This window comes from Artemia sp. Qi Xiang Cuo, chromosome 12 (genome assembly GCF_049724085.1).
Source record: "Artemia sp. Qi Xiang Cuo chromosome 12, ASM4972408v1, whole genome shotgun sequence".
NCBI classification, from domain to species: Eukaryota; Metazoa; Arthropoda; class Branchiopoda; order Anostraca; family Artemiidae; genus Artemia; species Artemia sp. Qi Xiang Cuo.
In genome coordinates, this window is record NC_142805.1 from 46,478,711 (window position 1) to 46,491,311 (window position 12,601).

General features: G+C 31.1%; 1 protein-coding gene across 1 annotated transcript in view; it reads left to right on the forward strand.

Annotated features, from left to right (window-relative positions):
* Positions 1-1,735: 1,735 nt before the first annotated feature.
* LOC148946191 (uncharacterized) overlaps positions 1,736-12,601 on the forward strand; it is a 389,952-nt gene continuing 379,086 nt past the window's right edge. Inside the window, exon 1 of the mRNA XM_089097629.1 lies at positions 1,736-1,810. Coding sequence (XP_088953755.1) covers positions 1,736-1,810 — 75 coding nt within the window. The remainder of the gene's footprint in view (positions 1,811-12,601) is intronic.

Here is a 12,601-nt window from a genome sequence, read left to right on the forward strand (position 1 = left end):
TTTAAACTGAAAGTAAGGAGCGACATTAAAACTTAAAACGAACAGAAATTATTCTGTATATGAAAGAGACTGTCCCCTCCTCAACGCCTCGCTCTTTACGCTAAAGTTTTTTATTGTTTTAAAAAATAAAGTTGTGAGACAGAGTCAAACTTTAGCGTAAAGAGCGAGGCGTTGAGGAGGGGACAGTCTTTTTCATATACAGAATAATTTCTGTTCGTTTTAAGTTTTATTGTCGCTCCTTACTTTCAGTTTAAAAAACTTGTTTTTTTTATTTAATTTTTGAACGTTTTTGAATAAATGCAGGTTTTGATCTTGGCTCACCGTACATGAATAATTAAAACAAAATTTTCATATTTATTTACTTTTATTTAGTTAAATGGCTTTCTCGAAACTTGTTTAATTTTATTTACGAACGTTTTTATTAGTAATAAATATACGTAACTTACGAATTAACTTACGTAACGAACTTCTATATTCATATATTTTTAATACATTTATTAGGGGGTTAGCCCCCTAGTCAATACCTTACTCTTTAAGTGAAAGTTCAAATTTTGTTCCAATTCTTTAGAAATGACCGCTTAATCACAAAGACCGTTAATTAGAATAAATAGCTCTTATGAAAGTACTAAAAAATCTTTGGCTTAAAGAGTGAGGCATTGACTATGGGGTGAACCCAATTATATATGTAATATTTTCTGTTCGTTTAAAGTTTCGATGTTGCTGCTGTTGTAGTTGAAATACTTGTTTTTTTATACTAAATTTATGATCTTTTTTTAAATAATGCTGGGAAGTCCGGAGTCCCCTTCATAGCAATGTCCCTTCCCCCATGAAAACTTCCTTCATGGAAAGATTCTCCCACATAACCTCCGACCCACCTCCCCCCCCACTACCCGGAAAAATCTCCCCGGAAAACGTCTGTATACTTCCAAATAACCAAAACGATATGTTAACATTGGGTAAAGTTCATAACTTTAAGCCCTCCCCCCCGGAACTTCGGGGGATTGAGTCATCCTAAAAGACATACTTATAATATTTTCGAACATGCCGAACAAAATGGCTATCTCAAAATTTTGATCAGGTGACTTTGGGAAAAAAATGAGCGTGGGAGGGGGCCTAGTTGCCCTCCATTTATTTTTGTGACTTAAATAGAGCACTATAGATTTCAATTTTCATTCTAATGACCCCTCCAGCGATATTATAGTAACACTGGGTCGAAACAATCACCCCTGGGAAAAAAAAAACAAAAAAAAAAACAAATAAACACGCACCAGTGATCTTCATTCTGGCAAAAAATACAAAATTCCCCATTTTTGTATATGGGAGCTTGAAACCTCTACAGTGGGGTTCTCTGATACGCAGAATATGATGGTGTGATTTTCATTAAGGTTATATAACTTTTAGGGGGTTTTTCCCCCCTTTTTCGAAAATCAGCCAAATATTCTCAGGCGCCTAACTTTTGATGGGTGGGATTAAACTTGATGAAACTTATATATTTCAAATCAGCATTAAAATGTGATTCTTTTGATGTATCTATTTGTATCAAAATACTATTTTCTAGAGTTTCGGTTACCATTGAGCCGGGTCGCTCCTTACTTACAGTTCGTTACCACGAACTGTTTGACAATCGTGTTTATTGACCCCTATCAGAGACTTGCTTTCTCTTTTAATCTGAAGCCGAGAGTGTTTATCACACTTTGAGAGACAGTTGCTACTAACGACAAGTAAACAAGTTAAAATGGCTGAATTGTATAAAAGTTCGTTATTGCACAAGATTATTGAGCTTACTGACAAGCATGTTTTGGAAGAATTGGTACCGTGTTTTTATTTTTCTTACACATTCATTTTTTTTATAATATTCTTTATTCACTTGTAGTTGTTTTCTTCGCTGTTTTCCAACCTCTGGTCTGCAAACAACGAGTGACTATAGTATATGACTATATATATATATATATATATATATATATATATATATATATATATATATATATATATATATATATATATATATATATATATATATATATATATATATATATATATATATATATATATATATATATATATATATATATATATATATATTTCTATAATCCTAGAAACATAGGGAATCATAATTAGTTGGTTTATTTGTACTAGTTTGATTGATATATATTAGATAGGCTGTGAAGCAATAATATTTGTCCCTTTTAAGTTTCAACTTCGCTCTTTACTTCCCTTGGAAAAACTTTGTTTTTTTAGATTAATCTTTGCTCGTTTTTAATGTAGAAACAACCCTGCCATGATCTTTTTTATTTTTACGGAATAATTTCTGTTCGTTTTACGTTTTAATGTCATTCCCTAGTTTCAGTTGAAAACTTATGAAGCTGTTCAAGGGCGCATTTAGAAGCTTATATTTATGCCTAGTCACTTTTTATATACTTGACTTGATAGCAAATTCCCATAAAGTGCACTTTCTGTTTTTCCACCCATTTTTTCAGATGAAAAAAGTGCCTTTTTCAATGAAATAACCAAAAAAAAGGTGTTTTTCAATACCTAGGAAGGAGTAAAAATAAGGGGGCAAGGATCATTGCGAATTCTCCGGAGAAACTAGTTCATATTGAAATCTGTGAAATCTAATAGATGGTTGAATTTGTACAAACCTAGTGAATATAAGCAATAGCTTATAATTGAACCATTAAACATCTATCTACGATGGTGTGGTAGCCTGTTAATGTTTCAGTAGCTTACTGGTGAGCTGACTATCTATAAAATTTACTACGGGGTTTGGGTGGGGGTGGGTGCGGGAAGGGTTCTTTGTAACCTCCAGTTAAGGTTTCTGGAATATAACTATCACAATAGTACCTGTTTTGTACTTCGGAGCTTTTCAACTTATGGAGTGGCACCAAAAGTGTTGTTTTCAGTGCTATATCGTACCTACTAATGGTAGAATTGATAAAAAAAAGCATGTTTATATGAGCAATAGCTTTCAAATGAGCCATGAAACATAACTCTTATAAGTTCAGCTAGCCCAATAGCCTTGGCTTTTTTACTTGAGACAAGACACAAAAAGTGCCGTTTTTAGTGTCATTTTGAAATTTTAGATGGTGGAATTTAGGCCTATAGAAAGAGCGTAGATATGAGCAATATCTTTTTTATGAGCTATAAAAAATCTGTCTATGATGTTTTGGTAGCGTGATAGCGCCACCACTTGAGAAATGGCAAGAAGTGTCATTCTAGTGACATGTGGCACTTGCAGACAGCGGAGTCTATAAGAAGCATGTATATATAAGAAATAGGTTTCGAATGAGCTATTAAGCATCTCTATATGATGTTCTGGTGACCCGCTAGACAAAACAGAAAAAAGGGAGACAGATCAGTGCTACCGATGCAAAAAAGCGATTTTCCTTGTTGTTCAAGGCGGGGGACTGTAATTTCCCTGTATAAGGTTTTCGACAATTTTCATTCCAATATTGCACTTTTCATTTTGATCTGACGCCTTTTTGGAGGGGTTTCAGGCTTTTTTCGAAATCACCATAAATTTCTTTTTGCAATGAGCTTTTACTTTTAAGACAAACCGAAATAATAGCTAATAATAATAATAATAATTCATTTGTAACCCACTGCACAAACAATGTGAAAAATTGTGGAGAAAAGAGAAAAAGGAAAATAAACACACACAACACTTAAAGTAAAATAAACAAATAAGAAGAAAATTCAGCGAAACAAACGAATGAGACCATGGCGAGGAGACAGTTTTTCATAGGCACTTGCAGACAGTTTTATATGTAAATCACGAAGTTTTTCATTTATATTACGTGTATTATACTTTTTGATAATACGGCGATTACGAAATGACAATGGAAGATGCAACAAAAATTTGCGATACCGATAATAGCCTTTCCTTAAATTAGATAGGTCATTCTTCCTAAGCAAAATGTAAATACCTGAAATAGCATGGTCACAGAAAACAGAATACAGCGACACTAAAGCTTTGCGATTATATTTCGACCGATCTTGGAATAGCCACATCTAATCTTGGTACAAGCCTTCCTTACAGCTGACTGGCGAAACCAAAATAATTATTACATAGAGTAATACCAAGCCAAAGTAGGCTATCAAATGAACGTATAGAAGCATAATTTCAATTCAAAGGAGATTTCGTAGCATTACCGTTGAAACAAAGATACTCGCACTTTTCAAAATTTAAATTAAGTCCAATATCTAAAAAACCTTTTCTCACATTATCCACAATTTTAGACAAAGAAATTTTGCTCCTACTAATAATTAATCTAAAAAAACAAAGTTTTTCCAAGTGAAGTAAAGAGCGAAGTTGAAACTTAAAACGGGCAAAAATTATTGCTTCACAGCGTATCTAATATATATCAATCAAACTAGTACAAATAAAACAACTAATTATGTTTCCCTGTGTTTCTAGGATTATAGAATACTAGCACTTTACTGAAAACACAAAAATTAAGTATTAAAAACAGGATTATTAGTTTGGGAGTGAAAAGTGAGTATGACGCCTGACAACAATAAACTAATCTATAAAGCTTTTCATAGTCTTACAGCAGTTGTGACATCAGTAACTTTCCATATACAATTAAAATTATCTTAAAAACATAAACGTAAAATTAAATATTTTTTTTAATAACTGGAAAGTCATTGAACAGCATACAGATTATTGGATTGATTTATCAGGTAGCGTTTTGGAATAATATTCAATAGTGCCATAAGCTATAATAGACATAGTGATTAATAAACAATCTTCAACTGTAAGAAATATGCTTTGGTGTTACTTAAAATAAAGATCAAAGGAGACATAATGCACACTCTAAAAATATGGCCGTTTTTCTCTATACAATAATAAGTTTTAAGCGATGGTTACAATCCTAAAGGTATTATGTAGTCTTAATTCTAATGCTATTAAGATCGCTTCACTTCATACGTGTCTTCAAACCGATGATGGTATGTCCTTTTTAAAACCAAAACGATAGCCAGGCATTGAAATGAGCCACCGTGCAGAAGTGATGACAAATTAAACGTGAAACAAAAAAATAAAGCAACAATCCTAAAATGAATTGTTATTTATCGTAAAAGGTATTGATCCTAAAGGGGATTGATAATAGTTTTATTCTGTTGAAAGTGTTCTTAATTGGTTTGCTGTTATTGTACCAAAACTCCTATATTATTTTGTGTTTTCAGTAAAGCGCTAGTTTTCTATAATCCTAGAAACACAGGGAAACATAATTAGTTGGTTTATTTGTACTAGTCTGTCTTATATATATTATATAGGCAACTAAGCATAGGTTTTTGTCATTTTCATTTTTCAACTTTACTCGTTACTGTCCTTATGAAAACTTTGTTTTTTTAGATCCATTTTTCTTCGTTTGTGGTTGAATTCTAATGACGAAAAAAAGCCAACATGATCTTTTTTATTTATATGGAATAATCTATGTTCGTCTTAATTTTTACTATCATTCCCTAGTTTCAATTGAAAACTTATGAAGCTGTTTAAGGGCGCATTTAGAAGCTTATATTTGTGCATAGTCACTTTTTATATATTTGACTTGATAGCAAATTCCCATAAAGTGCACTTTCTGTTTTTCCACCCATTTTTTTCAAATGAAAAAAGTGCCTTTTTCAATGAAATAAGCAAAAAAGGTGTTTTTCAAAACCTAGGCAGGAGCAAAAAATAAGGGGACAGGGACGTCCCTTCCCCTCTATTACCACCATTAGAACTAGCACACAAGCTTCATCGCAGAGTGAAGTTTGAAGGTTTAATTTAAAAGTGTTGATCATTCAAGCTTAATTTTCGGTAGATTTTTAGTTGAAACGTTTTTAGTTTGTAGTTAATCTGTTTTCGCAATAATCTTTTACTTTTAGGATGAGAAGAAGATTTATGAAACGCACACAGGGGGTTTGGAAGGGGGAGTAGATGTAAGGGGTTCTTATAAACCTCCAGTTAAGGGCTTTTGACCATAATTGTTGCAATGGTAGTGCTTATGCTTCCAAACTCTTCCGCTTAAGAAGTGGCACCAAAAGTGCTTCTTTTAGTGCTATATGGCACCTATAGATGGTAAAATTGATAAAAATCACGTAGATATGAGTAATACCCTCTAAAATGAGTCTTCCCGGGATATGCTTGGGAAAATGAGTGCATTACTTTTGCAAAAATAGTGGATTATCTAAAAAGTAATGATAAGAAGGGACAAACCATGATTGAAAAAAAAATCCAAGGAGGAATCAAATATGACTATCTAATTTGAAGTCCAGCGCTATACTAAGAGAACCACGCCTCTAATAATCTAATTTAATATATTGGTGTTGGTAGGACATTAATTGCGTAGCTTATTAAGGGGGCCTGGAAGAGGAACCTGCAGGAGGTGCTCTTGCAAACCTGCAGTTAAAGGTTTTGGATCATAATTATTACAATTATACCGTTTTATACTTTCAAGATTTTCACTTAAGAAGTGGCATCAAAAATGTTGTTTTCAGTGCTATATCAGTAGACTATTACATTCCATTTCTATAACACTATGTTCCTTCCCATGCTATTTGGGGACATTATGTTCCTTCCCTTGCCCTTTGAGTAGATTATGTTCCTTGGTACCTTTCCAAGCAAAGTTATCAAACATATTGGAATAAGGGACGATACTGTGTAATGCAATCAGACTGGTTTAGAGGATATGTGCTTTAGCAAGTTCGTTCATCCATCATCATAACATGTTTTGCCAAAACTTTTGATCGTCACATTACGTATTCAAAAGGTTTATTGCACCTTCTGTAAAAAGTTATCAAACAGTAATAGGCTCTAGGCTGAAGGTATCTTGCATCGTGTCTAGAATTGATTGGCATATGGTGTTAAATCATTTTGCTTAAAAGCTAACTCCAATTGCAAAAAAGGGTATAGCATTTGCGAATTGGACTGTATGAACGATATTAATTTTTGATTGAATAATAGGGATGTGAATGATCCTAATTAGTGATCGGATCGTATGAAGGTGGGGAATAAGGGTTAAACTAATTAGCAGTTAAGGTAACCCCTCGGGGTTGTTAACTCATAGCTTATTTATTATAAATTTGGAATACCATCAATCTATGAAAATGGTTAACAATGATAAAATGGTCTTGTGACTTGACCTAGCTTTACTTCTTCGACGTGTTCTGTATAATACACAAGTGGCGTTTGAACAGTGTTGCCAATTTAAAATAGAGTCTAACGTTATAGTTTACTAAAAAGTTCATACTAAGAGAGATGTAGATGGCAAGAAAGAATTTTAATAAAAAAATTCAGAACAATCCACAGAAATCCTTACAAATCAAGTAGTGAGGTGTATATGAGTATGAACCGTCAAGGATCATAAGCACCAATGACCCTAACCACCAAGGACCTCAACCTCCAAAGGTTCCATATCCCCCAAATCCAAAGGACCCCCCTCTAACTTTTTGACGTATTTGTATGTGTTTTTTGTCTCTCTCACTCTTTTTACCTGTGTGTCAGGGCGGGTGTTTGCTTATTCCAATGCATGTCTTTCTCGGTTTGTGTGTCTGAATCTACGTATTTGTATGTGTCTCTCTCATTCTTTTTGCATGTGTGTTTGTATTAATATTCTACATAGCAGTATTTCATTAAAAATATATTATGCATTACATTGCTATGTGTTCATTATTTTTATAGTTTGCTAGCATATCAAACGTTTAGAATGTCTATTAAAACATCGGAGATGTAAGAAAAGGAATTTGCATACATCTATTGTCAGACACATGGGATAACATTCACAAAATTTAGGTATCAGAGTGTATAAATTTTTTCTATCAATATCTCTGTTAGATACATCGGATAAAATTGACTAAATCAAAGTATCAAGGTGAATAAATTCTTTATCAATGTATTTGACAGATATGTTTGATAACACTGACATAATTCAAGTATCGAATTGAACAAATTCTTTATTAAAATTCTTTATCGTTATCATTTGTCAGATACGTCGGATAACATTGACAAAATCTACGTATTAAAATAAATAAATTCTTTATCATCCTCCGTTGTTGGATATATCATTATGAAAAAATTGTAAGTAAGTAAGTCACAAAGTCTTTCTTAAATTCCCCTCTTAGATACAGAATACAGAAATCTAGTTCAGGAAATTAAGAAAAAAATGAACAAATTCCTTATTAACCTTCTTTATCAAATTAATTAGCCTTCTGGACAAACAATAGATTAATTTCACAAAATCTAAGTATCAGAGTGATTAAATTCTATATCAACATCCATTTCTCGGATACATAGAATAAAATTGACAAAAAATATGTTTTAGAGTGAATACATTTTTTTGATCAACATCTTTTGTCAGATACATCGGATAAAATTGACAGAATCTAAGTGTCAGAGAAACTAAATTTTTTTATCAACATCCTTTGTCTGATACATTGGATAAAATTGACAAAATCTAAGTACCAGAGTGAATAAATGCTTTATCAACATCCTTTGTCGGATAGATTTGACAAAATATAAGTATTAGAGAGATTAAATTCTATATCAACATCCTTTTCTCTGATACATAGGATAAAATTGACGAAATCTAAGTGTTAGAGTGAATTAATTTTTTTTTATCAACATCTTTTGCCAGATACATCGGATAAAATTGACAAAATCTAAGTGTCAGAGTGAATAAGTTTTTTTTATCAACATCCTTTGTCAGATACAATGCATAAAATTGACAAAATCTGCATATCAGAGTGAATAAATGCTTTAACAACATCCTTTATCGGATATGTCGCATAAAATTGACAAAATCCAAGTATCAGAGTGATTAAATTTTAAACAACATCCTTTTCTCGGATACATATGATAAAATTGACAAAATCTAATTGTTAGAGTGAATAAATTTTGTTTATCAACATCCATTAACAGATACATCGGATAAAATTGACAAAATCTAAGTGTCATATTGATTAAATTCTATATCAACATCCATTTCTTGAATACATGGGATAAAATTGACAAAAGCTAAGTGTCAGAGTGAATAAATTTTTTTTATCAACATCTTTTGTCAGATAAAACGAATACAGTTGACAAAATCTAAATGTCAGAGTGAATAAATGCTTTATCAGCATCTTTTGTCGGATATGTCGGATAAAATTGACAAAATCTATGTGTCAGAGTGAATAAATTTTTTTATCAACATGCTTTGCCAGATACATCAAATATAAGTGACAAAATCTAAGTACTAGAGTGAATAAATGCTTTATCAGAATCCTTTGACGGATATCTCGGATACAATCTAAGTATCAGAGTGATTAAATTCTATATCAAGATCCCTTTCTCGGATACATGTGATAAAATTGACAAAATCTAAGTATCAGAGTGAATAATTTTTTTATCAACATCTTTTATCAGTTAAAACGATTATAATTGACAAAATCAAAATCTAAGCATTATGAAAAATTGTAAGTAAGTAAGTATCAAACTCTGTCTTGAATTCACCTCTTGGATACACAATACAGAAATTTAATTCATGAAATTATGAAAAAAATTGAACAAATTCTTCATTAACATTCTTTATCGATCGAATTCGCTACCATCAACATCCTTTGTCAGATACATCAAAAAAAATTGACAAAATATAAATATAAGAGTGAATAAATACTTTATCATCATCCTTTATCGGATATGTCAGATAAAATTGACAAAATCTAATTATCAGAGTGATTAAAATCTAAGTATAAGAGTGATTAAATTCCATATCAATATCCCTTTCTCGGATACATGGGATAAAATTGACAAAATCTAAGTATCAGAGTGAATAAATACTTTATCAACATCCTTTTAAATGCGTTATCAACATCATTTGTCGGGTATATCGGATAAAATTGACAAAATCTATGTATCAGATTGATTAAATTCTATATCAACATCCATTTCTCGAATACATGGGATAAAATTGACCAAAGCTAATTGTCAGAGTGAATAATTTTTTCTTTATTAATAGCTTTTGTCAGATATAACCAATATAATTGACAAAATCTAAATATCAGAGTGAATAAATGCTTTATCACTATCCTTTGTCGGATATGTTGGATAAAATTGACAAAATGTAAGTGTCAGAGCGAATAATTTTTTTATCAACATCTTTTGTCACATACATCAAATATAATTGATAAAATCTAAGTACCAGAGTGAATAAATGCTTTATCAGCATCCTTTGTCGGATATCTCGGATAAAATCTAAGCACCAGAGTGAATAAGTTCATTATCAACATCCTTTTTCGGATATGTCAGATAAAATTGACAAAATCTAACTATCAGAGTTATTAAATTCTATATCAATATCCCTTTCTCGGATATATGGGATAAAATTGACAAAATCTAAGTATCGGAGTGAATAAATGTTTTATCAACATCCTTTAAATGCATTATCAACATCATATGTCAGATACATCAGATAAAATAGACAAATCCTAAGTATCAGAAGGAATAAATTCGTTTTCAAAGTTTTTATTGGATACATCAGATAACTGTCATAAAATCCAAGTTCTATTCATTTTGACTTCATGCGTCGTTACGTTGAATTTAGGTTAGACCAGTTATAGATGGCACCACACCCGCTCAGAAAAACAGTCATAGTGAGAGAGATATGCAAAAAGTTAGGTTAATTCAGGTTCACTTAGAGTGGCGCCACTCTAAGTCCAATACTTAGATTTTGTCAATTTTATATCTGTCAATTTTTTTAGATTTCACTCCTATGCTTAGATTTTGTCAATTTTATTCCATGTATCCGATAAAGGGATGTTGATATAGAATTTAATAACTCTGATAGTTAGATTTTGTCAATTTTATCCGACATATCCAAAAAAAGATGTTGATAATGAGTTTATTCACTCTGATACTTATATTTTGTCAACTTTATCCGAGATATCCGACAAATGATGCTGATAAAGCATTTATTCAATCTGATACTTAGATTTTGTCAATTTTATCCGATTTATCTGACAGAGGATGTTTATAAAAAAAAGTTATTCACTGTGACACTTAGATTTTGTCAATTGTATCCCATGTATTCGAGAAATGGATGTTGTTATAGAATTTAATCAATCTGATACTTTGATTTTGTCAATTTTATCCAATATACCTGACAAATGATGTTGATAATGCATTTAAAGGATGTTGATATAGCATTTATTCACTCTGATACCTAGATTTTGTCAATTTTATCCCATGTATCCGAGAAAGGGATGTTGATAAAGCATTGATTCAATCTGATACTTACATTTTGTCAATTTTATCTGACATATCCGACAAAGGATGTTGATAATGAATTTATTCACTCTGGTACTTAGATTTTGTTAATTTTATTCGACATATCCGAAAAATAATGTTGATAAAGTATTTGTTCAATCTGATACTTAGATTTAGTCAATTTTATCTGAAGTATCTTACTGAGGATTTTGATAAAAAAAATTTATTCACTCTAACACTTAGAATTTGTCAATTTTATCCGACATATCCGACAAAGGATGCTGATAAAGTATTTATTCACTCTAATATTTATATTTTGTCAATTATATTCGTTGTAAGTGATAAAAGATGTTGATAAAAAAATTATTCACTCTGATACTTAGATTTTGTCAATTTTATCCCATGTATCCGAGAAAGGTATGTTGATATAGAATTTAATCCCTCTGATACTTAGATCTAATCACAGATATCTGACAAAAGATGCTGATAAAGCATTTATTCACTCTGATACTTAGATTTTGTCAATTTGATTCAAGATGTCCGACAAAGGATGCTGAGTAAAGCATTTATTCACTCTAATATTTAGACTTTGTCAATTATATTAGTTGTATCTGACAACAGATGTTGATAAAGAAAAATTTATTCACTCTGACACTTAGCGTTTGTCAAATTTATCCCATGTATTCGAGAAATGGATTTTGATATAGAATTTAATCAATCTGATACATAGATTTTATCAATTTTATCCGATATTCCCGACAAATGAGGTTGATAATGCATTTAAGGGATGTTGATATAGCATTTATTCACTCTGATACTTAGATTTTTTCAATTTTATCCCATGTATCCGAGAAAGGGATGTTGATATGGAATTTAATCACTCTGATTCTTAGATTTTAATCTCTCTGATACTTAGATTTTGTCAACTTTATCCAACATATCCGATAAAGGATGTTGAGAAAGTATTTATTCACTCTGATATTTAGATTTTGTCAATTTTATTCGATGTATCTGACAAAGAATGTTGATGGTAGTGAATTCAATCGATAAAGAATGTTAATAAAGAATTTGTTCAATTTTTTTCATAATTTCCTGAATTAAATTTCTGTATTGTGTATCCAAGAGGTGAAATCAAGAAAGAGTTTTTAACTTACTTACTTACAATTTTTTTCATAATACTTAGATTTTGTCAATTATATTCGTTGTAACTGATAAAATATGTTGATAAAAAAATTATTCACTCTGATACTTAGATTTTGTCAATTTTATCCCATGTATCCGAGAAAGGGATGTTGATATAGAATTTAATCACTCTGATACTTAGATTTTATTCGAGATATCAGACAAAGGATGCTGATAAAGCATTTATTCACTCTAATA